Raw genomic sequence first — 27,058 nt, forward strand, 5'->3', positions numbered from 1 at the left:
CCAGACAGGAGGGCAGGGGTGTGACCCTAGGCATAATAATAATGTTGGTATTTGTTAAGCGCTTACTATGTGCCAAGCACTGCTCTAAGCGCTGGAGAGGGATACAAGGTGAGCAGATTGTCCCACGTGGGGCTCACAGTCTTACTCCCCATTTTCCAGAGGAGGGAACTGAGGCCCAGAGAAGTGAAGTGACTTGCCCAAAGTCACACGGCTGACGAGTGGCGGAGCTGGGATTTGAACCCACGGCCTCTGACTCCAAAGCCCGGGCGTGTGTGAAGGCCCACACCTGTCCCCTTACTGTGATTTTTCTTTTAGACTGTGAGTCCACTGTTGGGTAGGGACTGTCTCTATATGTTGCCTACTCGTACTTCCCAAGCGCTTAGTACAGTGCTCTGCACACAGTAAGCGCTCAATAAATATGATTGATTCCTGGGGACCCCAGCCCGGGGGCCTTTCCCCCTCTGAACTAGCAGACCCCCCGATTCAGAGCAGCTGAAAGCTTGGCCTCTCGCCCCCCGCCATTCCCCCACCCCCCAGCTCGGGGGGTCCCCTTTGGGAAGGTCTTCCTTGGGGAGGAGGAAGGAGTAGAGACGGGCTAGATAGTTAGACCTCAGTAGGTTTATTTCTGTGTTGTGTTATATAGTTTTCTATAGACTTTTTTTATACAATTTGCGACTCAATCCGGGGGGAAAAATGCATTGGGCCGGCTTGCCCCCGGCCACGGCCCCTCTCCCCTCATCTGGGGCGGGGGCGGCAGGGCACCCGTGGGGTGCCGGGTCTGGGGCCTTGGAGATTCGCCCCAGGGTGGAGGGGCCGAATCAGCTGTGGCCCTCCCCCAGGCGGACCCGTGGGCACGGACTCCCGGAGGCGGAACCGGGGCCCGTACCCCCGCGTGGACGCGCGCGGGCACCTGGGACCCCCCAAGCCGAGGGGCGGGCGGCGGGGACACTCACAGACATCTACGTCCCGCCCGGGAGGCGCCGAGGGGGCACCAAAAGGGCCGGGAAGGGGGCGGTGGGAGATGACACGCAACGGGGGGCTTCCCCCGGTCCCCCGGCCCGGGGGACGGGAGGCACCGGGGGCTCAGCGTCCTCATGCTCTGCCCGGAGCTGGGGCGGCCCCTTTTAGTTGGACTTAGACCAGATCTTGGCGCTGCCCCGGAGCCTGGGGGAGGCGGAGAGAGACGGGGGGGGGGAGAGAGAGAGGGGTCAGGCTGGATGCTCGGAGGGCCCCCCCTTCCTTCCCCCCCATCCCGTTCTGCTCCGGCCGGCCCCGGCCACCCCGGGCGGGGCTCACCCCTTGCCCTTGGAAGCTTTTTTGCTGGGCTGGCGCTGGCCGGCTCCGGGAGCGGGCTCCCTCAGCTCCGTCAGGTGCTGCTCGGGGTCCTGGGACGTGGCCGCCGCCGCGGCCGCCGCGGCCGCCGTGGTCACCTTGATGGTTTTCTTCAGGTTGGCCACCTGCGGGGGACGGGGGTTGGACGCCTCTAGACCGACCCCCCGCTACTAGGCTCCGGCTCGGCGTCTTCACTGGCCCCGTGCCCCCGCGAGGCCCGTCGACACCTCCCCGCCCCGTGCCCACCTCGCTCTCGATCTGCTGCTTGAGGCCCATCTGCTGCTCCTTGTGCTGGTTGGCCCGGCTGACCTGCTCCTCGATGCCCGCCAGCACCACCTCGCAGCCCACGCACCTGCGGGCGGGACCAGCGGGCGCCGGGCTGGAGGGGGCTCCGCGACGGGACGGCCTGGGCCTCCCCGGTTGGGAGCGGGACGGCTCCCAGGGCTAGCTGGGGGCGGCGGGAGGGGGTGGAAGGGGACTCTGATGGGACGGGGGAGGAATGGGGGCGAGGGGGTGGCGTCGCAGGGCCCAGCGCCCCACTGTGAGCCCCAGCCAGGGTCCAAAGCCAGCGACACTGTGGCACTGCCCCCACGGAGCCGGCTGAAGCCTGTGGGGAAAGTGACCCCCTCCTTCCTCTCCCCCTCTCCATCCCCTCCCCACAGCACCTGTATATATGTATATATTGTAACCTCCCCAGCGCTTAGAACAGTGCTCTGCACGTAGTAAGTGCTTAATAAATGCCATTATATATGTCACTTCACTTCTCTGTGCCTCAGTCCCCTCATCTGTAAAATGGGGATTTAAACTGTGAGCCCCCCGTGGGACAACCTGATCACCTTGTAACCTCCCCGGCGCTTAGAACAGTGCTCTGCACACAGTAAGCTCTTAATAAATGCCATTTATATATATATATATATATGTTTCTAGACTGTGAGCCCACTGTTGGGTAGGGACCGTCTCTATATGTTGCCAACTTGGACTTCCCAAGCGCTTAGTCCAGTGCTCTGCACACAGTAAGCGCTCAATAAATACAACTGAATGAATGAATATGTTTGTACGTATTTGTTACTCTATTTTATCTGTACGTATTTATTCTATTGATTTTATTTTGCTAATATGTTTTGTTTTGTTGTCTGTCTCCCCCTTCTAGACTGTGAGCCCGCTGTTGGGTGGGGACCATCACTATATGTTGCCAACTTGGACTTCCCAAGTGCCTAGTACCGTGCTCTGCACACAGTAAGTGCTCAATAAATATGATGGAATGAATGAATGAATAAATATGTTTGTTCATATTTATTACTCTATTTTATCTGTACGTAGTTATTCTATTGATTTGATTTTGTTAATGTTTTGTTTTGTTGTTTCTCCCCCACGATTGAATGAATGAATGAATCTGTTTGTACGTATTTATTACTCTATTTAATTCATCTGTACGTATTTATTCTATTGATTTTATTTTGCTAATATGTTTTGTTTTATTGTCTGTCTCCCCCTTCTAGACTGTGAGCCCGCTGTTGGGTGGGGACCGTCACTGTATGTTGCCGACTTGTACTTCCCAAGCACCTAATACAGTGCTCTGCACACAGTAAGTGCTCAATAAATATGATTGAATGAATGTTTGTACGTATTTATTACTCTATTTTATCTGTACATATTTATTCTATTGATTTGATTTTGTTAATATGTTTTGTTGTCTGTCTCCCCCTTCTAGACTGTGAGCCCGCTGTTGGGTAGGGACCGTCTCTATATGTTGCCGACTTGGACTTCCCAAGCGCTTAGTACAGTGCTCTGCACACAGTAAGCGCTCAATAAATACGACTGAATGAATGAATGAATGAAAGTGACGGGACGGAAGGCACCGCCCGGGGTTTGTGGACAGGCCGGGGAGGAGGCCGACCCCGGTCGTCTCTCACCAGACCCTCGTCGGGGGGCCTCCCCACTCTTGCCCGGCCCCCCGGGCCCGGGCTGGTGGGCCTCACCACTCCTGCAGGGTTCGGGCGATGGCGCTGAGGTCCTGGCGCTGGATGTCGCGCCCGATGCTGTAGTCGACCTCGAGCCTCTGGTTGCGCTGGTCCAGGGAGCCGCGGAGGACGTCGGCGTACACGGCCTCGATCACCAGGTCCTCCAGCTGCCGCACGTTGTGCAGCGCCAGCGCTTCCAGCAGCACGGCGTACGGGATGCACTGGGCCGGGGAAGGGCACCCGGGGGCGGCCGGTGAGCGGGGAGGATCGAGAAGCTTGGCGGGGGGGGGGGAGGGGGACGGTGGGTCCGGGGCGGGATGGGCGGGTGGCCCCAAAATGACACATTCCCTGCCCACAGCGAGCTTCCACTCTAACGGCCCAGTCCCGAGGACGTCTCTCGAAGCCACGCTTTGCCTGGATCGGAAGCCCGACCCTTTGGATCCCCCGTTCCGGTTTCCAAGGCCAACGCGTGGCCCAGCCTGCCCCCGGGCCTCCCCACTTCTCCCACGACGGGGGCCCGGAGGGGAGGCCCCCCGACCCCCACCCCGAGGCACCGCCGCGGACGAGCCCCTCACCTTGACTTTGGCGGCTAGCGTGACAACTGACAGGTGCCTCAGTTTGTTCTTCTGCGCTTCCGTGAGGGGGGGGCAGGTTCCGGGCTTCCGCTGGTGTTGGGGGAAGGGGTTGGGGGGCAGTGAGGGGGGAGGCCCCGTTTCAGCCAAGGCCTGCCAGTCCCCGCCGGGGTGTCAGCCCCAGCTGCCCTCGTTCTCAGTGGGTCTTCACCAGGCTCCTTCCTGGCCTTCCCCCATCCGCCCAGGCCCGGACTCACCTAGGTAGTCCGAATACGTCCCGTACGCGAACACGGTGAGCAGCCGGAACGTGGAGGCGAAGTCGCTCTCAGCCAGCTGGCAAGGAGAGAAGGGAGGGCTGTGGGTTACAGGCAGCGGGGGTCCCCACCTCCAGCCCCGCTGAGGCCCAGGCCTGGTGACTCTCTGCCCCTCAAAAGCCCTGTCCTGCCCTACCCTGCTTGCCCACGGGAAAATGAATAAGAGCATGAGGCCCATGTGGGACGGAGACTCTGTCCAACCTGATTAATTTGTATGTACCTCAGTACTTAGAACGGTGCTCGGCTCATAGTAAGTGCTTACCGAGTACCATTATTATTATTATTGCTATCTCTGACCTCCAGCCAGGGGCCTCACCTGCAATAGCTGCAATATTGAGCACTTACTGTGTGCGGAGCACTGTACTAAGCGCTTGGGAAGTACAAGTCGGCACGTCTACTAACTCCACCCGACTCTCCCAAGCGTTCAGCTCCGCACCGGCTAAGTGCTTGTTCATTCATTCGTTCATTCAATCGTATTTACTGAGCGCTTACAGTGTGCGGAGCACTGTACTACGCGCTTGGGAAGTGCAAGTCGGCATGTCTGCTAAACTGTACCCGACTCTCCCAAGCGTTCAGCTCCGCACCCGCTAAGTGCTTGTTCATTCATTCATTCATTCAATCATATTTACTGAGCGCTTACTGTGTGCGAGGCACTGCACTAAGCGCTTGGGAAGTACAAGTCGGCACATCTATTAAATTGTATCCGACTCTCCCAAGCGTTCAGCTCCGCACCCGCTAAGTGATTGTTCATTCATTCACTCATTCAATCGTATTTACTGAGCGCTTACTGTGTGCGAAGCACTGTACTACGCGCTTGGGAAGTACAAGTCGGCACATCTACTAAACTGTACCCGACTCTCCCAAGCGTTCAGCTCCGCACCTGCTAAGTGTTTGCTCATTCATTCATTCATTCAATCATATTTACTGAGCGCTTACTGTGTGCGAAGCACTGTACTACGCGCTTGGGAAGCACAAGTCGGCATGCCTACTAAACTGTACCCGACTCTCCCAAGCGTTCAGCTCCGCACCTGCTAAGTACTTGTTCATTCATTCATTCAATTGTATTTACTGAGCGCTTACTGTGTGCGGAGCACTGCACTAAGCGCTTGGGAACTGCAAGTCGGCATGTCTGCCAAACTGTACCCGACTCTCCCAAGTGTTCAGCTCCGCACCCGCTAAGTGCTTGTTCATTCATTCATTCATTCAATCAATAATACTTACTGAGAGCTTACTGTGTGTTGAGCACTGTACTAAGCGCTTGGGAAGTACAAGTCGGCATGTCTGCCAAACTGTACCCGACACTCCCAAGCGTTCAGCTCCGCACCTGCTAAGTACTTGTTCATTCATTCATTCAATTGTATTTACTGAGCGCTTATGGTGTGCGGAGCACTGTACTACACGCTTGGGAAGTGCAAGTTGGCATGTCTGCCAAAGTGTACCCGACTCTCCCAAGCGTTCAGCTCCGCACCAGCTAAGTGCTTGTTCATTCATTCATTCAATCATATTTACTGAGCGCTTACTGTGTGCGGAGCACTGCACTAAGCGCTTGGGAACTGCAAGTCGGCATGTCTGCCAAACTGTACCCGACTCTCCCAAGCGTTCAGCTCCGCACCCGCTAAGTGCTTGTTCATTCATTCATTCATTCAATCGTATTTACTGAGCGCTTACTGTGTGCGGAGCACTGTACTAAGCGCTTGGGAAGTACAAGTCGGCATGTCTGCCAAACTGTACCCGACTCTCCCAAGCGTTCAGCTCCGCACCCGCTAAGTACTTGTTCATTCATTCATTCAATTGCATTTACTGAGCGCTTATGGTGTGCGGAGCACTGTACTACACGCTTGGGAAGTGCAAGTTGTCATGTCTGCTAAACTGTACCCGACTCTCCCAAGCGTTCAGCTCCGCACCCGCCAAGCGCTCGTTAAATATCATTTTAGACTGTGAGCCCACTGTTGGGTAGGGACTGTCTCTATGTGTTGCCAATTTGTACTTCCCAAGCGCTTAGTACAGTGCTCTGCACATAGTAGGCGCTCAATAAATACGATTGATTGATTGATTGATGGGTGGATGGGGACGGCCCTGGGCGGCCCCCTCCGATTGGGGTTTTCCCCTCCCCGCCCGGCGGCCCCCTCCGATTGGGGTTTTCCCCTCCCCGTCCGTCGGCCCTCACCTCCCGGACGTTGGGCATGTCCAGCAGCTCCCCGAAGACGTAGACCCCGGGGGCCTCCAGCACCTGGTGGATGAGGGTGGCCAGGGCGGCGCCTCGGGCCGACTTGGCCAGCAGCAGGAACTGCTCCTGGTTCTGCCCCGTCACCTTCAGCTCGGCGCTCATGGCCAGGCTGCTCGGGGGGACGCCGGGCTGCGGGAGGCGGGGGTGGGCGCTGACGGGCGGGGGCGGGGAGGGGCAGGGGGACGGGGGCAGGGGAGAGGCGCGGGGAAGAGGGCCTCCGCGGCCCGGGCTGTTGGGCATGGGTGGTCAGTGCCCTCCCGCGTGTGCCCACCCCCGTGTGCCCGCCGGTTGTGGGGCCCACCACGCGCTGCACCCCATGGCACGGGCAACTGGCCAGGGATCACGAGGAGGCGTCATTTGGGCCACGTCGTGCCCGCGGTGCCCACGTGCCCGACGTCTCACCCCCGCCCCCGCGCATGCGCGCCCCGCCTTGCTCGGGTGCCCTGGCGCCTTGCCTCGCCAGGGCGCAAGCGCGCTTCACCTCAATCGGGTGTATTCGCGCCTCGCCCCGCCAGGGCGCATGCGCGCTTCACCTCGCTCGGGTGCATTTGCGCCTCGCCTCGCCAGGGCGCATGCGCGCTTCACCTCGCTCGGGTGCATCGGCCCCTCGCCCCTCCAGGGCGCATGCGCGCTTCACCTCGCTCGGGTGTATTTGCGCCTCGCCCCGCTAGGGCGCTATGCGCGCTTCGCCTCGCCCGGGCACATGCGCGCCTCGCCCCACCAGGGCGCATGCGCACCGCGCACCTCTCTAGGGTGTATTCGCGCCTCGCCCCGCCAGGGCGCATGCGCACCGCGCGCCCCTCCCCGCCAGAGCACATGCGCGCCTCGCGCCCCGCCTCGCTAGGGTGTATTCGCGCTTCGCCTCGTCCAGGCATATTCGCGCCTCGCCCCTCCAGGGCGCATGCGCACCGCGCGCCTCGCCCCGCCTCGCTCGGGTGCATTCGCGCCTCGCACCTCTAGGGCGCATGCGCGCTTCGCCCCGCCAAGGTGCATGCGCGCTGCGCGCCTCCCCGGTGAGTCCCGGGGCCCGGCCCCGCCCCCTCTTAAAGGGGCCGCCGCCGGGCGGGGTGTTGCTCACGCACCTAGTCCCGGGCCCGCTCCGTCCCGTCCGGCCGCCGGTGCAGGCCGCAGCCGCCCTCCCGGAGCCCGTTGCCCGGCAGACGGTAGGCCCGGCAGCCCCGGCCCGCGCTTCCGCTCCGTGAAAACGACAGACCCGGCTCGGCCCCGCCCCCACGCTCCGGGGGGAGGGGGAGGGGGGAAGTGGGCGTGGATTGGACTCGGTCCCGCCCACTCTGCGCTCTGATTGGTCGAGCGCCGGGAGGGTTTTTTCCCCCCCCATGATTTTGAACAAAACTTTATTCGTTGTTCATTCATTCAGTCATTCATTCAATCGTCTTTATTGAGCGCTTACTGTGTGCAGAGCACTGGACTAAGCGCTTGGGAAGTCAGTCAGTCATTCATTCAATCGTCTTTATTGAGCGCTTACTGTGTGCAGAGCACTGGACTAAGCGCTTGGGAAGTCATTCATTCATTCATTCAATCGTCTTTATTGAGCGCTTACTGAGTGCAGAGCACTGGACTAAGCGCTTGGGAAGTCATTCATTCATTCATTCAGTCGTCTTTATTGAGCGCTTACCGTGTGCAGAGCACTGGACTAAGCGCTTGGGAAGTCATTCATTCATTCACTCATCTTTATTGAGTGCTTACTTTGTGCAGAGCACTAGACTAAGTGCTTGGGAAGTCAGTCATTCATTCACTCGTCTTTATTGAGCGCTTACTGAGTGCAGAGCACTGTACTAAGCGCTTGGGGAGTCATTCATTCATTCAGTCGTCTTTATTGAGTGCTTACTGTGTGCAGAGCACTGGACTAAGCGCTTGGGAAGTCATTCATTCAGTCAGTCGTCTTTATTGAGCGCTTACTGTGTGCAGAGCACTGGACTAAGCACTTGGGAAGTCAGTCATTCATTCAATCGTCTTTATTGAGCGCTTACTGTGTGCAGAGCACTGGACTAAGCGCTTGGGAAGTCATTCATTCATTCACTCGTCTTTATTGAGCGCTTACTGTGTGCAGAGCACTGGACTAAGCGCTTGAGAAGTCATTCATTCATTCAGTCGTCTTTATTGAGCGCTTACTGTGTGCAGAGCACTGGACTAAGCGCTTGGGAAGTCATTCATTCATTCATTCAGTCGTCTTTATTGAGCGCTTACTGTGTGCAGAGCACTGGACTAAGCACTTGGGAAGTCATTCATTCATTCAATCGTCTTTATTGAGCTCTTACTGTGTGCAGAGCACTGGACTAAGCGCTTGGGAAGTCGTTCATTCATTCACTCGTCTTTATTGAGCGCTTACTGTGTGCAGAGCACTGTACTAAGCGCTTGGGAAGTCAGTCATTCATTCACTCGTCTTTATTGAGTGCTTACTTTGTGCAGAGCACTAGACTAAGCGCTTGGGAAGTCATTCATTCATTCATTCAATCGTCTTTATTGAGCGCTTACTGTGTGCAGAGCACTGGACTAAGCGCTTGGGAAGTCAGTCAGTCATTCATTCAATTGTCTTTATTGAGCGCTGTGTGCAGAGCACTAGACTAAGCGCTTGGGAAGTCATTCATTCATTCATTCAATCGTCTTTATTGAGCGCTTACTGTGTGCAGAGCACTGGACTAAGCGCTTGGGAAGTCAGTCAGTCATTCATTCACTCGTCTTTATTGAGTGCTTACTTTGTGCAGAGCACTAGACTAAGCGCTTGGGAAGTCATTCATTCATTCATTCAATCGTCTTTATTGAGCGCTTACTGTGTGCAGAGCACTGGACTAAGCGCTTGGGAAGTCAGTCAGTCATTCATTCAATCGTCTTTATTGAGCGCTTACTTTGTGCAGAGCACTGGACTAAGCGCTTGGGAAGTCAGTCAGTCATTCATTCAATCGTCTTTATTGAGCGCTTACTGTGTGCAGAGCACTGGACTAAGCGCTTGGGAAGTCAGTCATTCATTCATTCAGTCGTCTTTATTGAGTGCTTACTGTGTGCAGAGCACTGTACTAAGCGCTTGGGAAGTCCAAGTCGGCAACACATAGAGACGGTCCCTACCCAACAGCGGGCTTACAGTCTAGAAGGGGGAGACAGACAACAAAGCACGGGCTTTGGAGTCAGAGGTCATGGGTTCAAATCCCACTCTGCCAATTGTCAGCTGTGTGACTTCGGGCAAGTCACTTCATTTCTCTGGGCCTCAGTTCCCTCATCTGTAAAATGGGGATTAAGACTGTGAGCCCCACGTGGGACAACCTGATCACCTTGTAACCTCTCCAGCGCTTAGAACAGTGCTTGGCACATAGTAAGTGCTTAATAAATGCCATCATTATTATTATTATTATTATTATTAAAACAAAACATATTAACAAAATAAAATAGAATAAATATGTACAAGTAAAATAAATAAATAGAGTAATACGATTTATTTTACTTGTACATATTTATGCTTCTATTTATTTTGTTAATGATGTGCATAGAGCTTTAATTCTATTCTATTTTGACACCTGTCTACATGTTGTGTTTTGTCGTCCATCTTCCCCTTCTAGACTGTGAGCCCGTTATTCGGTAGGGACCGTATCTATATGTTGCCGACTTGTACTTCTCAAGTGCTTAGTACAGTGCTCTGCACACAGTAAGCGCTCAATAAATACGAATGAATGAATGAGAACTGAAAGAGGATGGGGGGGGAACCGAAGGTAGTGGGGACTTAGGACAGCACTTGGCACATAGTAAGTGCTCAATAATAATAATAATGGCATTTGTTAAGCACTTACTATGTGCCAAGCACTGTTCTAAGCGCTGGGGAGGTTACAAGGTGATCAGGTTGTCCCACGGGGGGCTCACAGTTTTAATCCCCATTTTACAGATGAGGTCACTGAGGCTCAGAGAAGTGAAGTGACTTGCCCAAAGTCACACAGCTGACAGTTGGTGGAGCGGGATTTGAACCCATGACCTCTGACTCCAAAGCCCTTGCTCTTTCCACTGAGCCACGCTGCTTCTCCATAACAAATACCACTATTATTATTATTATTATTACAATGGAAGATGGATTCCCAACCGGCAGAGACACAGAGAGTCCAAGAGGCAGAGGTGATGAAACCCTGAGAGACTTTTTAAAAATGATATTTATTAAGCGCTTTTTCTATCCCGAAAGAAGCAACGTGGATCAGTGGAAAAAGCCCGGCCTGGGGAGTCAGAGGTCATGGGTTCAAATCCCGGATCCACCGCTTGTCAGCTGTGTAACTTTGGGCAAGTCAGTAATAATAATAATAATGTTGGTATTTGTTAAGCGCTTACTATGTGCCAAGCACTGTTTTAAGCGCTGGGCGAGATACAAGATCATCAGGTTGTCCCACATGGGGCTCCCAGTCTTCATCCCCATTTTACAGATGAGGTAACTGAGGCCCAGAGAAGTGAAGTGACTTGCCCAAAGTCACACAGCTGACAAGTGGCGGAGCCGGGATTTGAACCCATGACCTCTGACTCCAAAGCCCGGGCTCTTTCCACTGAGCCACGGTGCTTCCAAAGCCCGGGCTCTTTTCACTGAGCCACGCTGCTGCTGTGCCTCAGTTCCCTCATCTGTAAAATGGGGATTCAGCCTGTGAGCCCCACGTGGGACAACCTGATGACCTTGTATCCTCCCCAGCGCTTAGAACAGTGCTTTGCACATAGAAAGCACTTAACAAATGCCTTTATTTTGTTAATATGTTTTGTTCTCTGCCTCCCCCTTCTAGACTGTGAGCCCGCTGTTGGGTAGGGTCCGTCTCTAGATGTTGCCGACTTGTACTTCCCAAGCGCTTAGTACAGTGCTCTGCACACAGTAAGCGCTCAATAAATACGATTGAATGAATGAAATGCCATCATTATTAGTATTATCTGCCAGGCGCTGTACTAACCTTTGGGGTAAGTACAAGCTAATCAGGTTGGATGCAGTCCACATGAAGTTCACAATCTTAATCCCCATTTTACAGATGATGGAACTGAGGCACAGAGAAGTGAAGTGACTTGCCCAAGATATCAAATAATGATATTTATTGAGCGCTTACTAAGCACTGAGCATTGCACTAAGTGCTTGGGGGGAGTACAATATAGGTCACGCAGCAGACAAGTGGCAGAGCCGGGATCATCATCATTATTATTATTATACTTTGGGCCAGTCACTTCACTTCCCGGTGCCTCAGTTTCCTCATCTGTAAAATGGGGAAGAAGACTGTGAGCCCCTCGTGGGACAACCTGATCACCTTGTAACCTCCCCAGCGCTTAGAACAGTGCTTTGCACATAGTAAGTGCTTAATAAATGCCATTATTATTATTATTATTATTAGAACCCAGGTCCTATTGAGTCCCATGCTCGGGCTCTACAGGCTCTAGAGGAGCAGCGTGGCTCAGTGGAGAGAGCGCGGGCTTGGGAGCCAGAAGTCATGGGTTCTAATCCCACCTCCGCCGCTTGTCAGCTGTGTGACTTTGGGCAAGTCACTTCACTTCTCTGGGCCTCAGTTACCTCATCTGTAAAATGGGAATTAAGACTGTGAGCCCCCCTCGGGACAACCTGATCACCTTGTAACCTCCCCAGTGCTTAGAACAGTGCTTTGCACATAGTAAGTGCTTAATAAATGCTATCATTATTATTAGAGAAGCAGCGTGGCTCAGTGGCAAAGAGCCCGGGCTTTGGAGTCAGAGGTCAAGGGTTCAAATCCCGGCTCTGTCACTTGTCAGCTGTGTGACTTTGAGCAAGTCACTTCACTTCTCTGGGCCTCAGTTCCCTCATCTGTAAAATGGGGATGAAGACTGTGAGCCCCACGTGGGACGACTTCATCACCTTGTATCCCCCCAGCGCTTAGAACAGTGCTTTGCTCATAGTAAGCGCTTAATAAATGCCATCATTATTATTATTATTATTACACACTAGGCCACGCTGCTTTCCCTTGGAACAAATACCCAGACACGGAGACAAAGTCCAGACAGATTCAAAACCAGCCAGCAACCCCAACAAATAAAATAGTCCAGTGCAGAAGACCCCGAGGCCTAGAGGCTTCAGGAGGCTGAATAATAATAGTAATAATAATAATAATAATAATAATAATAATAATAGTGATGATGCTATTTGTTAAGCACTTACTACATGCCTTCCTCTCCTCCTCCCCATCCCCCCTGCCCTGCCTCCTTCCCCTCCCCACAGCACCTGTATATATGTTTGTACAGATTTATCACTCTATTTATTTTACTTGTACATATTTACTATCCTATTTATTTTGTTAATGATGTGCATTTAGCTTTAATTCTATTTGCTCTGACGACTTGACACCTGTCCACGTGTTTTGTTTTGTCGTCCGTCTCCCCCTTCTAGACGGTGAGCCCGTTGTTGGGTAGGGACCGTCTCTATATGTCTCCAACTTGTACTTCCCAAGCGCCTAGTACAGTGCTCTGCACACAGTAAGTGCTCAATAAATACGATTGAATGAATGAATTAATTCATTAAGCGCTTTCTGTGTGCAAAGCACTGTTCTAAGCGCTGGACCTCCTTCCCCTCCCCGCAGCACTTGTATATGTATTTGTACAGATTTATTACTCGATTTATTTTACTTGTCCATATTTACTCTTCTATTTATTTTGTTAATGATGTGCATAGAGCTTTAATTCTATTTGTTCTGACAAATTTGACACCTGTCTACGTGTTGTGTTTTGTGGTCCGTCTCCCCCTTCTAGACTGGGAGCCCGTTGTTGGGTAGGGACCGTCTCTATATGTCGCCAACTTGGACTTCCCAAGCGCCTAGTACAGTGCTGTGCACGCGGTAAGCGCTCTATAAATACGATTGAATGAATGAATGAATGAATGAATGAATGAATGAATGAATGAATGAACCGCCCCCGGGGGCAGCCGGCCAAGATGAGCGAACGCACACAGTCATTCACTCATTCCTTCAATCTTATTTATTGAGCGCTTACTGTGTGCAGAGCACTGTACTAAGCGCTTGGGAAGTACAAGTTGGCAACATATGGAGACAGTCCCTACCCAACAACGGGCTCACAGTCAAAATTTAGGTACACACATACACACTCCCCCATTTAGAGGGGGCTCACACATCATCCCCCTTTCGAGGAACATCGGATGCGGGCAGCAGCGGCCAGGGCCGGAGCGGTCCCAAAGGCTCCTGTCGTCATGGCAACAGCCTCCTCCGGACGGGAATTTTCGCTAATTGCAATAACTAGGGAGAACGAGGACTTGGGGGTTCGGCTGTTGGAGTCGGGGCCAGGGGAGAGAGGGCTAGGGAGCCCCCGAGACCCGAAGACAGATGGAAAACTCCGAGGTCACAGGGTTTTGACAGGCCCCATCATGAAACAAAGCCCTGTCAGAAAGGAGTAAGGGCGTAGAGACGGAGCCGGAATCTTCTTGGAGTCGGGATAACCCAGCTCAGGTCATTGGGAGCAAAGGTGGCATTGGGAGGGTCACTTGGGGGGGCGGGATGAAGTAGTTTCTGGGATTTGGGGTGACAGTGCAAGACACATGAGGTTGGGGAGATGGAGTCTGTGCTCCTGAGAGTTGGAGAGACAGAGGAAGTTCTGTGGAGTCGGGGTGATGGAGTTTGTACTCCTGGGAAGTGGGGGAGGCAGAGGAAGTTCCGTGGAGTCGGGGTGTTGGACTTTGTGTTCCTGGGATTTGGGGAGACAGAGGAGGCCCCTTGGAGTCGGGGTGATGGAGTTCGAGTTCCTGGGACTCGGGAGTGACAGACGAGGCTCCATGGAGTCGGGGTGTGGGAATTTTTGTCCCTAGGAGTTGGGGTGACAGAGGAGGGTCCGTGGAGTCGGGGTGTTGGAGTTTGTGTTCCTGGGATTTGGGGAGATAGAGGAATCTCCATGGAGTCGGGGTGATGGAGTTTGAGTTCCTGGGAGTTGGGAGTGACGGACGAGGCTCCATGGAGTCGGGGTGTTGGAATTTGTGTCCCTGCGAGTTGGGGTGACAGAGGAGGGTCCATGGAGTTGGGACGTTGGAGTTTGTGTTCCTGGGATTTGGGGAGACAGAGGAGGCCCCTTGGAGTTGGGGTGACAGAGGAGGGTCCATGGAGTTGGGGTGTTGGCGTTTGTGTTCCTGGGATTTGGGGAGACAGAGGAGGCCCCTTGGAGTTGGGGTGACAGAGGAGGGTCCATGGAGTTGGGACGTTGGAGTTTGTGTTCCGGGGATTTGGGGAGACGGAGGAGGCTCCTTGGAGTCGGGGTGATGGAGTTTGAGTTTCTGGGAGTTGGGAGTGACAGATGAGGCTCCGTGGGGTCCGGGTGTTGGAATTTGTGTCCCTGCGAGTTGGGGTGACAGAGGCGGGTCCATGGAGTCGGGGTGTTGGAGTTTGCGTTCCTGGGATTTGGGGAGACAGAGGAGTCTCCATGGAGTCGGGGTGATGGGAGTTTGTGTTCCTGGGATCAGGGGAGACAGCGGAGTCTCCATGGAGTCGGGGTGTTGGGAGTTTGTGTTCCTGGGATCTGGGGAGACAGCAGAGGTTCCCCGGAAGGAGTGGCTAGGTGGGGGCCAGTCGGGCTCCCGAAGACTGCTCCGGCGGCGGGAGGGTTAAATGGGCGGGGGGAGGCGGAGCCCGAGCCGCCGCCGGATCGGGCCGGGCCGAGCCGAGCCGAGCCGAGCCGCTCCCGGGGAGCCGCCCCCCGCCCCCCGCCCCCCGGCCATGGTCTGGGCCCCGCTGCCCCAAACGGCCCGGAGCCCCCGCCGAGACCCCAACAACGGCCCCCAGGTGAGACACCCCCCCCCCCCCCCACCAGCCGCCCCATCCTCTGCTCCCGGGGCCCCTGCCCCCGGGGTCTGCCCACCCTTCCTCTGCTCGGCTCTCTCCTTCCCTCCCCCTAGGCCACATCCTCGCTCCTGTCCGCTCATCCATCCATCCCTCCACCCATCCATCCATCCATCCCTCCATCCATCCATCCATCCCTCCATCCATCCCTCGCTCCTGTCCGCTCATCCATCCATCCCTCCACCCATCCACCCATCCATCCCTCCATCCCTCCCTCCATCCCTCCATCCCTCCACCCATCCATCCATCCCTCCCTCCATCCCTCCACCCCTCCCTCCCTCCCTCCCTCCCTCCTCCCCCGGCCCTCCCGCTTCCCCAACCCCGGGGGTGGGCAAGGGGCGGCAGGTGGGGGAGGCCAAGCCCTCCTCCGGGAGGCGGGGGACGTGGGGGAGGCCAGCTAGTCCCCGGGGAAGGCCCCAGCCCGGCCTCCCAACCGGGGCCTTGCGCACAGACCTGTTGTTGAGGGGAGGGGATGTGGAGCTGAGGGGTGGGGGGGGGGAAAGGTAGAGGATTTAGGGTGGCAGGGAGGCTGCAGGGGGGCCGGAGGGGAGGGAAAGCCGGCAGGATCTTTTAGACTGTGAGCCCACTGTTGGGTAGGGACTGTCTCTGTATGTTGCCAATTTGTACTTCCCAAGCGCTTAGTACAGTGCTCTGCACACAGTAAGCGCTCAATCAATACGATTGACGATGATCTGGGGACTCAGGTAGGGGCTTGGAGCCAGAGGGTGGGGTGAAAGGAGGGGTCGGTCCTGTTGCCCCCTCTGGGATCCCTCCTCCTCCCCATTTCCCTCTTCCCCCCTCTTTCACCCCTTCCCTCCTTCAGCTCCCACCGGTCCTCATCCTCCAGATTCACGGCCCCTGTCGCTGAGTCCTGCCTCCCCTCATCCCTCCCCACTCCCTCCCTGTTGCTGTTTTCCCACCTCGGGGCAGTGGTCGTGCGGGTGGGGATGGAGGTTTGAGAAGAAGGCCTCGGATGGAGCCTCTTCGGCGCTTAAAGAGAGACTCGTCCCTTGGGTTCCCCCCCAACCCCCCAACTTTGACCCCAACGCCATCCCACATCTCGGGGCCATCCAGGTGCCATCCATCGCTGGGGTTGCCAGGTTTGGGAGAGGGGTGATTTCTCCCCCACCCCCCTGCCTGTACCTCTTGCACCCAAGCATTAAAGATCAAACCGTCAAGCCCCCACCTCCCCCTTACCCCTGGGCTGTGGGGAAGGGGGCTGGGGGGTCTGCTGCAAGGTCATTTCCAGGGCTGGGTAGGGACTGTCTCTATATGTTGCCAATTTGTACTTCCCAAGCGCTTAGTACAGTGCTCTGCACATAGTAAGCGCTCAATAGATACGATTGATGATGATGATGATGATGATGGGACTTCATGGAGGAAAAGAAGCCCACCCACCCCAGACACAAGGAGTCCTCTCCCCCACCCTTTCCCCAGGGCTTTGGTCGACTGTCGACCTGCTAGCTTACTGGCACAAAAAGAGCAGAGGGAAGAAAACTGGGGGCCTGAGGAGTTTGGGGAGCGCTCTGGGATTACTCTCCGCAACCCCCCATGAGTCTGGGGGGCAACGGACACTGGAGAGGGGGATCCCAGTCAACGGCCAATACTGCTGGGGTTGGGAAGAGTTAAGAGACCGTGGGTTGGGAAGGAAGGTCCTAGGCCAGCAGGGAGGTGGCTGGCTGGGAGTGGGGGGACTGGATTTGGGAGAGAGGGGGCTGGGAGGTGGGAGAGGGACTGGAGTGAGGTGGGAGGGGGCTGGAAGTGAGGGGGGCTGGCTGGGACCCTTCAAAGCCCTACTGAGAGCTCACCTCCTCCAGGAGGCCTTCCCAGACTGAGCCCTCGCCTTCCTCTCCCCCTCCCTCTCGCCCCCACCTTACCTCCTTCCCCTCCCCACAGCACCTGTGTATATGTATATACGTTTGTACGGATTTATTACTCACTGTACCTCGTTCTCGCCTGTCCCGCCGTCGACCCCCGGCCCACATCATCCCCCGGGCCTGGAATGCCCTCCCTCTGCCCATCCGCCAAGCTAGCTCTCTTCCTCCCTTCAAGGCCCTACTGAGAGCTCACCTCCTCCAGGAGGCCTTCCCACACTGAGCCCTTCCTTCCTTGCTCTCCCCCTCGTCCCCCTCTCCATCCCCTCCATCTTACCTCCTTCCCTTCCCCACAGCACCTGTATATATGTATATATGTTTATACATATTTATTACTCTATTTATTTATTTATTTATCTTGCTTGTACATATCATCAATCGTATTTATTGAGCGCTTACTATGTGCAGAGCACTGTACTAAGCGCTTGTACATATCTATTCTATTTCTTTTATTTTGTTAGTATGTTTGGTTTTGTTCTCTGTCTCCCCCCTTTTAAGACTGTGAGCCCACTGTTGGGTAGGGACTGTCTCTATATGTTGCCAATTTGTACTTCCCAAGCGCTTAGTCCAGTGCTCTGCACATAGTAAGCGCTCAATAAGTACAATTGATGATGATGATGATTTTATTTGTACATACCGTGTGCAGAGCAGTGTACAAAGCGCTTGGGAAGTACAAGTTGGCAACGTCTAGAGACAGTCCCTACCCAACAGTGGGCTCGCAGTCTAGAAGGGGGAGACAGAGAACAAAACCAAACATATCAACAAAATAAAATCAATAGAATAGATATGTAGAAGTAAAATCAATAAATCTGTACAAACATATATACAGGTGCTGTGGGGAAGGGAAGGAGGTAAGATGGGAGGGATGGAGAGGGGGACGAGGGGGAGAGGAAGGACGGGGCTCAGTGTGGGAAGGCCTCCTGGAGGAGGTGAGCTCTCAGTAGGGCCTTGAAGGGAGGAAGAGAGCTAGCTTGGCGGATGTGCGGAGGGAGGGCATTCCAGGTCAGGGGGATGACGTTGTTTTGTTGTCCGTCTCCCCCTTCTAGACTGTGAGCCCGCTGTTGGGTAGGGACCGACTCTAGATGTTGCCGACTTGGACTTCCCAAGCGCTCAGTACAGTGCCCCGCACACAGTAGGCGCTCAATAAATGCTATTGAATGACTGAATGAATGAATGGGACCTTCCCTTTTCTCCCCCAGTGAAGGCTGAGCGTCAGGACCCAGGCAGGTGCCCAGAAATGGACTCCAGGATGTGGTAAGGTTCTGGGAATCGCTGGGGAGAACTATCTCTCAGGCCCCCAGCCCCTCTCCCCAACCTGCAGCCCCTCCCCACTCCCACCCCGGGAAGGGGAAGGAGGAAAAGCCCCGACAGGACTTGGGCAGAGGGGGCCCGGCGGGAGGGAGGGCCGGGGCCGAGTTGTTCTCACCCCTCGTCGTCGTGGTGGTGGTGGTGGTCGCCCCGAACCCCGGGTTCCCGGCCCGGGCGTTCAGGCCCCACGCCCGGCCCTTCTCTCCCCGCCCCAGGCCCGCGCCGCTGACCTCGCGCCTCCTCCTGCCGCTGTGGCCGTTGCTCCTGCTGCCCCTCCCACCCCCGTCCCAGGGCTCCTCGTCCCCCTCTGCCCCCTCTGCCCCCTCTTCCCCGTCCCGAGCGGCCCCGGCTCCGGCCCGCCCGCCGTGCGCCCGGGGAGGCCCCTCGGCCCCTCGCCACGTGTGCGTGTGGGAACGGGCTCCGCCGCCCAGCCGGCCGCCCCGGCTCCCCCGCTCCCGGCGCCAGGCCTCGCCGGGCACCTCGCCCCCGGCCACCCCGTCGGGCTTCGAGGAGGGGCCGCCCTCGTCCCAGTACCCCTGGGCCATCGTCTGGGGGCCCACGGTGTCTCGCGAGGACGGGGGCGACCCCAACTCGGCCAACCCCGGCTTCCTGCCTCTGGACTACGGCTTCGTGGCCCCGCACGGCCCGGCCACCCCGCACCCCAACTCTGACCCCCTGCGCCACGGAGCGGGCGGCAACGGCCTCATTCTGGGAGAGGCTCCGGCCACCCTCCGGCCCTTCCTCTTCGGGACCCGAGGGGAAGGTGAGAGGAAGCGGCGGGCTCCGGACGGCCGAAGGGCCGGATCAGGGGGCTACCGAGGAAGCGGGGCCCTCGTGGCTGAGCGGGCGGCATCGGGGAGGGGAGGCCGAGGGGTAGGGGCCGGGAATTGGCCGGGCGGCGGAGGAGGAGGGTCGAGGGCCGGGGGTGAGGGGGAAAGTGGGAAGGGTGGCCGGGCGGGAGCCAAAGTTGAGGCAGGAGGAGGAAGGGTGGGATGGGCACGGGCAGGGACGGCTCCGGGATCCTCCTCTCCCGAGCTTTCTGCGTGGATCTGGAATTGGGATGGCGGCTGGGGGCTGAGAGCCCAGGGAAGGCTCGGCAGGGCCAAGGGAGAGCCGGGAGAGCGGGCCGGGGGGCGTGTGAGAGGAATGGAGGAGGAAAAGGGCAGGAGTTGGGAGACGCCCTCCCCTCCTCCCCCGCTCCAGGCGTGGACCCTCAACTGTACGTCACCATCACCATCTCCATCATTATCGTCCTGGTGGCCACGGGCATCATCTTCAAGTTCTGGTGAGTGACGGGAGGGACGTGGGGGAGGTGGGCCACTGCGAAGCGACCCTCTGGAGGGGGTTGGGGGGCGGGGGGCTTCAGAGGAGTAAAGGTTCATTCGTTCATTCCTTCGATCGTATTTATCGAGCGCTTCCCGTGCGCAGAGCGCCGGACTAAGCGCTTGGGAAGTCCGGGCCGGCAACGTACGGAGACGGTCCCTACCCGCCAGCGGGCTCACGGTCTAGAGGTTGAGGGAGAGAGGTAGGCCAACAGACGGTGGGGAGCAATAATAATAACAATAACGTTGGCATTTGCTAAGCGCTTACTCGGTGCAAAGCACTGTTCTAAGCGCTGGGGTAACCTTTTTTTCTTAATGGCATTTATTAAGCGCTTGCTATGTGCCAAACACTGTTCTAAGCGCCGGGGAGGTTACAGGGTGATCAGGTTGTCCCACGGGGGGCTCACAGTCTTGATCCCCATTTTACAGATGAGGGAACGGAGGCTCAGAGAAGTTAAGTGACCGGCCCGAGGTCACACAGCGGACACGCGGCAGAGCCGGGATTCGAACCCATGAGGAGCGAGTCCCCATCAACCCCTCTTCCCCCTGCCCAAGTGCAGCCGGCCTAGTGGGAAGCCCCCCTGATCTGGACGGCAGGGCACCTGAGTTCGGGACCTGCTGGGGGACAGCAGGGAAATCGCCCTACCTCTCTGGGCCTCAGTTTCCTCACCTGCAAAATGGGGAGGACAACCCGAGCCTCCTCCCTCCCCGGGATGCCGTGAGGACAGATAGGTGGGGGACAGTAGGGGGTGGCTGCGAAGACCACGGTTCCCCGTCTCTGAGGACACACACGGTGAGTCACAGTGCTCGACCGGTCGTATTTATTGAGCGCTTACTGTGTGCGGCGCACTGTACTAAGCGCTAGAGAGAGTACAATATAACAATGTAGCAGGCTCATTCCCTGCCCACGGTGAGTTTCCTGTCCAGCGGGGGAGACAAGACATTATTCATTCATTCATTCGAGAAGCAGCATGGCTCAGTGGAAAAAGCCCGGGCTTTGGAGTCAGAGGTCATGGGTTCAAATCCCGGCTCCACCACTTGTCAACTGTGTGACTCTGGGCAAGTCACTTCACTTCTCTGGGCCTCAGTTCCCTCATCTGTAAAATGGGGATGAAGACTGTGAGCCCCACGTGGGACAACCTGATCACCTTGTAAATTCCCCAGCGCTTAGAACAGTGCTCTGCACATTGTAAGCGCTTAATAAATGCCATTATTATTATTATTATTATTATTATTCATTCAATCGTATTGAGCGCTTACTGTGTGCAGCGCACTGTACTAAGCGCTAGAGAGAGTACAATATAACAATGTAGCAGACTCATTCCCTGCCCACAGTGAGTTTCCTGTCTAGCGAGGGAGACAAGACATATTCATTCATTCATTCATTCATTCAATCGTATTTATTGAGCGCTTACTGTGTGCGGCGCACTGTACTAAGCGCTAGAGAGAGTACAATATAGCAATGTAGCAGACTCATTCCCTGCCCACGGTGAGTTTCCTGTCTAGCGGGGAAGACAAGACATTATTCATTCATTCATTCATTCAATTGTATTTATTGGGCGTTTACTGTGTGCAGAGCACTGTACTAAGCGCTTGGGAAGTCCAAGTCGTTGGCAACCTATAGAGATGGTCCCTGCCCAACAACGGGCTTACAGTCTAGAAGGGGGAGACAGACAACAAAACAAAAGCCACCCAGCTGATGAGTGGTGGAGGCGGGATTCAAACCCACAACCTCGGACTCATTCATTCATTCAATCGTATTTATTGAGCACTTACCGTGTGCAGAGCACTGTCCTAAGTTCTTGGGAAGTACAAGTCGGCAACATATAACGACGGTCCCTACTCAACAACGGGCTCACAGTCTAGAAGGGAGAGACAGACAACAAAACAAAAGCCACCCAGCTGATGAGTGGCGGAGGCGGGATTCGAACCCACGACATCAGACTCATTCATTCATTCAGTCGTCTTTATTGAGCGCTTCCTGTGTGCAGAGCACTGTACTGAGCGCTTGGGAAGTCCGAGTCGGCAACATCTAGAGATGGTCCCTACCCAGCTGCGGGCTCACAGTCTAGAAAGGGGAGACAGACAACAAAACATATTGGGAAAATAAAAAATCCTTCAGTCGTCTTTACTGAGCGCTTCCTGCGTGCAGAGCACTGTACTGAGCGCTTGGGGAGTACAAGTTGGCAACAGACAGAGACGCGGCGGGCTCACAGTCTAGAAGGGGGAGACAAACAAGAAAACATATTGAGAAAATAAAAATTCCTTCAGTCGTCTTTATTGAGCGCTTCCTGTGTGCAGAGCACTGGACTGAGCGCTTGGGAAGTCCAAGTTGGCAACATCTGGGGATGGTCCCTACCCAACTGAGGGCTCCGACAAGAAAGTAGGGACTGTAGGGTAGGGACCGTCTCTATATGTTGCCAATTTGTACTTCCCAAGCGCTTAGTACAGTGCTCTGCACATAGTAAGCGCTCAATAAATACGATTGATGATGATGATGATGATGAAGAAAACATATTAAGAAAGTACAAATTGCTTCCATCGTGTTTATTGAGCGGTCACTGCGTGCGGAGCACTGGGCTGAGCGGTTGGGGAGTCCGAGCCGGGAACGTGAGCACCTCGTGCTGAGTCGGTGTGTGTGTGTGTGTGTGTGTGTGTGTGTGTGTGTGTGTGTGTGTGTGTGTGTGTGTGTGTGTGTGTGACGGAGTGCCTCGGGGGTCCCCTCCCTCCTTCGGGGGTCCCTTCCCTCCTTCCTTCTGGGGTGCCCAGCTTGTGTCATGCTGTCCTTGTCCAGAAACGCTCTGGGCACGTCAATACGAACAGCGTGGCTCGGCGGAAAGAGCCCGGGCTTGGGAGTCGGAGGTCATGGGTTCTAATCCAGCCTCCGCCAACTGTCAGCTGTGTGACCTTGGGCAAGTCACTTCACTTCTCTGGGCCTCAGTTCCCTCATCTGTAAAATGGGGATTAAAACCGTGAGCCCCCCTCCGTGGGACAACCTGATCACCTTGTAACCTCTCCAGCGCTTAGAACGAGTAAGCGCTTAATAAATGCTATTATTATTGTTATGATGATGATGATGTTACTCCCCTCCTCAAAAATCTCCAGTGGCTACCAATCAATCCACGCTTCTCCGCTGCTAATCTCCTCACCGAGCCTTGTTCTCGCCTGTCCCGCCATCGACAGATCAGAGAGAGGTTATGATCAGAGAGAGGTCTGTCTCCCCCTTTTAGACTGTGAGCCCACTGCGGGGTAGGGCCTGTCTCCATATGTTGCCAACTTGGACTTCCCAAGCGCTTAGTACAGTGCTCTGCACACAGTAAGCGCTCAATAAATACGACTGATGATGATGATGACGACCCCCGTCCCACGTCCTCCCCCGGGCCTGGAATGCCCCCAATCCCTCTGCCCCTCCGCCAAGCTCGCTCTCTTCCTCCCTTCAAGGCCCTACTGAGAAGCAGCGCGGCTCAGTGGAAAGAGCCCGGGCTTTGGAGTCAGAGGTCATGGGTTCGAATCCCGGCTCCGCCAACTGTCAGCTGGGTGACTTTGGGCAAGTCACTTCTCTGGGCCTCAGCTCCCTCAACTGTAAATGGGGGTAAAGACGGTGAGCCCCCCGTGGGACAACCTGATCACCTTGTAACCTCCCCAGCGCTTAGAACAGTGCTTTGCACGTAGTAGGCGCTTAATAAATGCTATCATTATTATTACTGAGAGCTCCCCTCCTCCAGGAGGCCTTCCCAGACTGAGCCCCTTCCTTCCTCTCCCCCTCATCCCCCTCTCCATCCCCCCCATCTTACCTCCTTCCCTTCCCCACAGCACCTGTATATACGTATATATGTTTGTACATATTTATTACTCTATTTATTTATTTATTTTATTTGTACATATCTATTCTATTTATTTTATTTTGTTAGTATGTTTGGTTTCGTTCTCTGTCTCCCCCCTATTAGACTGGGAGCCCGCCGTTGGGTAGGGGCCGTCTCTATACGTTGCCGACTTGTCCTTCCCGAGCGCTTAGCCCAGTGCTCCGCACACAGTGAGCGCTCCGTAAATAGGATTGATTGATTGATCGATCGATCGATTGATTGGTCTCGATTGGTGGCCGGCAGCTGGGACCGCAGCCAGAAGCGTCGCCGGCGCCCGTCGGGGCAGGCGGGCCCGCTGTGGGCGGAGGACAGCCAGCAGCCCCTCACCGACCTCTCTCCGCCCGCCGTCACCGTCCTGGGCGCCTTCGGGGACTCGCCCCCGGACACCCCGGACCCCCCGGACCCCCCGCCGCCCCCGCCCCCGCCGCCGCCGCCCCCGCCAACGCACCCCAAGGGGCCTCCCGCCTTCCAGCTCAACCGGTGAGGGGACCGGGGGGGGGCGGGCGGGGGGACGGACGGGAGGGCTGAGGGACCCACCGACCGACCGACCGACTGAGGGAACGCGCGCGCACGCGCGCGAGCGAGCAGCCGCGCCCCCCAGTGGGCCGCGGGGGGGCACCCGACCCCCCAACCTCCGCGCTGCTCCTTGACCCCGCCCCCTCAGCGCTGGCCCCGCCCCCTCCGCGCTGCTCCTGCCCCCGCTCTGGCTCCGCCCCCTCAGCGCTGACCCCGCCCCCCGCGCCGCTCCTGGCCCCGCCCCCTCCCCTCAGCACTGCTCTTGACCCCCCCCCCCCCGCTCTGGCACCGCCCCCTCAACGCTGCCCCCGCCCCCCGCTCTGCCCCCGCCCCTCGGCTCCCCTCAGCTCTGGCCCCGCCCCCTCGGCGCCGCTCTTGACACCCCCCCGCTCTGGCCCCGCCCCCTCAGCGCTGCTCCTTGGCCCCGCCCCCTCAGCGCTGCTCCTGGCCCCGCCCCCGCTCTGCCCCCGCCCCTCATTGCTGCTCTTGACCCCCCCCCCCAACGCTGCTCCAGACCCCGCCGGCCCCCCGCTCTGGCCTCTCCCTGACTCCGCCCCCTCAGGGATGTCCCCGCCCCCTTTCCCCTTTGACCCCGCCCCTTCCCCGGCTCCCTTCTTTTCACTCAGGCCCCGCCCCTTTCGCCTTGACTCCGCCCCCTCGGCGCCGGCCCCCCCCCCCGCGCTTCTCCTGGCCCCGCTCCTTTCCCCTCTGACCCCACCCCTTACGACATAGCTCCGCCCCTCTCCCGCTAACCCCTCCCCTTTCACTCTGGCCCCGCCCCTTCCCCCGCTGACCCCTCCCTTTCGCTCTGGCCCCGCCCCTTTCCCCGCTGACCCCGCTCTTTTCGCTCTGGCACCGCCCCTGAGCGCTGCTCCTGGCCCCGCCCCTTTCGCTCTGACCCCGCCCCTTCCCCGCTGGCCCCCCTTTTCGCTCTGACCCCGCCCCCTCACCGCTGACCCCGCCCCTTTTCGCTCGGCCCCGCCTCTCGGCTCTGGCCCCGCCCCTTTCCCCGCGGACCCCGCCCCTTTCGCTCTGGCCCCGCCCCTTTCCCCGCGGACCCCGCCCCCTTTCGCTCCGGCCCCGCCCATTCTGCCCCCCGCCCCCTTTGGCCGTGCCCCCCTCCTCCCCCCCCCACAGACCCCCCCCTTTCTCGCTCTGACCGCACCCCTTTCGCTCTCCCCCCCCCCCCCCCCCCCCAGGATCCCCCTGGTGAACCTGTGACCGTCCGTCCCGGTGGGCGCCTGGGGCCCTCCCCGCCCCCCATCGCCCCCCAGGCCGAGCAGGGGGGGCCCGGGAGCCCCCCCCCCCATCACCACCATCACCCCCACCCCCACCCCGCTTGGGGCCCGGGTCGGAGGGCGGAGGTCCCGGTGGTGGGGTGGGGGGGAGATGCCCCTCTCCCCGGGGGCCTGCCCCTTGGCTCCCCACCCCGCGCGTGGGGCTGGCACACACTGCTGTGGCTTCTGCCCCCCTCCCCGCAGATCTTGCACACTCACCTCCACGCTTGCACACGCACACTGTTGCACACTCACTGTCTCGTCCGGCCAGCCTCTCGCCGGGCCTCCCTCCGGCCCCGGCTCTGTCCATCCGTCCGTCCTTCGCCATCGTGTGTCCCGCCGACTCTCCAACCTCCTTCCTTCCACGTGCCCATCTTGTGCCCCTGCATGCCGGAGGGTGGAGGGGGCTGCCGGGCGGGAGACTGGGCCTGTGCCCCCCGGGGCCTTTACAGTGGGACCCCCGAACTCCCCCCAAACTCTGGGTCTGAGGGCGAGCTGGGGAGAGAAGGGCAGCCCCCCGGCCTAGCCCCGTCCGTCTTGCCCTCCTTCGTCTTTGTCCGTGTTTGTCTTGAACTCAGAACTCCCTTCGGCTCCCCAGGTTTGCCTGGGTTTCTCCCATTTCACCAACTGCCCCCGTCGCCCCCGCCGCCCAACCCCTCTTGCTCCCGCTTCACACCTCTCTCCATTTCTCCCCCCCCCCCCGCCCCTTATGCTGTGATATATATTTTTGTATTCTCTTTCCCCTTGTGGTGAAATCTTTGATTCTTGTGGGATGTCAGTTCAGGATTTTCGAATAAAATCTTTGCAAAATAGCTCAGCTTCAGCTCTGCCTGGCAGCTCCCGCGGGGGGCGGGCAGGGATGGGGGTGGAAGGAAGGGAGGCGAGGGGGCTGGGAGTAATGATGATGATGATGATGGCATTTATTAAGCGCTTACTATGTGCAAAGCACTGTTCTAAGCACTGGGGAGTTTGCAAGGTGATCAGGTTGTCCCATGGGGGGCTCACAGTCTTAATCCCCAGTAGTAGTGTGGAGTAGCAGAACATCCACACTCCCCCCCCTACCCCTGCCCTTTACAGACCACCCCCCTCAACTCCGTCCAGCCGGACGCAGGGATGAGTCCAGCGGAGTCCCCCAGTTCCCACCGGGGGAGAGTAAGTGGGGACGAGGGGGATCCCGGGATCACTGGTTGCAGGACGAGGTGGGTAATAATAATAATAATAATGTTGGCATTTGTTAAGCGCTTACTATGTGCAAAGCACTGTTCTAAGCGCTGGGGGGGGTACAAAGTGATCAGGTTGTCCCACGTGGGGCTCACAGTCTTAATCCCCATTTTACAGATGAGGTAACGGAGGCTCAGAGAAGTTAAGTGACTTGCCCAAGGTCACACAGCAGAGATGTGGCGGAGCCGGGATTCGAACCCATGACCTCTGACTCCAAAGCCCGTGATCTTTCCACTGAGCCACGCTGCTTCCCCAAGCGGTAGCGGTGGGGTCGATGGGAGAGGAGCGTCAGAGATTGGGGGGCAGAGCGGGGTGACAGAGGAGGCCGGGAGGGAGTCGGACCGGAGGGAGCTGCCCCTTCCTGCTTTATTTCAGGCCTGGATCCATCTCCATCCCTCTCCCTGACGGGATGAGCTCCACTCCGTCATCTCCGGAGGGGAGGCCTAGATCCA

General features: G+C 57.1%; 2 protein-coding genes across 3 annotated transcripts; one reads left to right on the forward strand and one right to left on the reverse strand.

Annotated features, from left to right (window-relative positions):
- Positions 1-603: 603 nt before the first annotated feature.
- On the reverse strand, positions 604-7,610 carry COPS7A (COP9 signalosome subunit 7A). The gene is given in 9 exon segments (XM_038768002.1): positions 604-1,164; positions 1,297-1,457; positions 1,579-1,684; positions 3,312-3,514; positions 3,869-3,940; positions 3,942-3,958; positions 4,123-4,198; positions 6,347-6,535; positions 7,489-7,610. Coding segments are annotated over 8 exon segments (837 nt in total). The 5' UTR covers positions 6,509-6,535; positions 7,489-7,610; the 3' UTR covers positions 604-1,124.
- Positions 7,401-25,419, forward strand: LOC119946594 (PILR alpha associated neural protein). 2 transcript variants are annotated; one of them, XM_038768000.1, is made up of 6 exons: positions 7,401-7,569; positions 18,299-18,353; positions 18,623-19,170; positions 19,611-19,692; positions 23,836-24,072; positions 25,308-25,419. In XM_038768000.1, the coding sequence occupies exons 2-6, from the start codon at positions 18,337-18,339 to the stop codon at positions 25,327-25,329; spliced, it is 906 nt and encodes a 301-aa protein (XP_038623928.1). In that variant the 5' UTR covers positions 7,401-7,569; positions 18,299-18,336; the 3' UTR covers positions 25,330-25,419. The 2 variants fall into 2 exon arrangements, with proteins under 2 accessions (XP_038623928.1, XP_038623929.1); XM_038768001.1 differs by lacking the exon at positions 7,401-7,569 and adding an exon at positions 15,123-15,168.
- The last annotated feature ends 1,639 nt before the right edge of the window (positions 25,420-27,058 follow it).

This window comes from Tachyglossus aculeatus, chromosome 27 (assembly GCF_015852505.1).
Source record: "Tachyglossus aculeatus isolate mTacAcu1 chromosome 27, mTacAcu1.pri, whole genome shotgun sequence".
NCBI lineage: Eukaryota > Metazoa > Chordata > Mammalia > Monotremata > Tachyglossidae > Tachyglossus > Tachyglossus aculeatus.

Bases quoted from the DNA above. Each gene is read 5' to 3' on its own strand.
- LOC119946594 (XM_038768000.1), top strand. The intron at 19,171-19,610 runs GTGAGAGGAAGC...CCCCCGCTCCAG, and splicing joins CTTCGGGACCCGAGGGGAAG to GCGTGGACCCTCAACTGTAC. The intron at 24,073-25,307 runs GTGAGGGGACCG...CCCCCCCCCCAG, and splicing joins CCCGCCTTCCAGCTCAACCG to GATCCCCCTGGTGAACCTGT.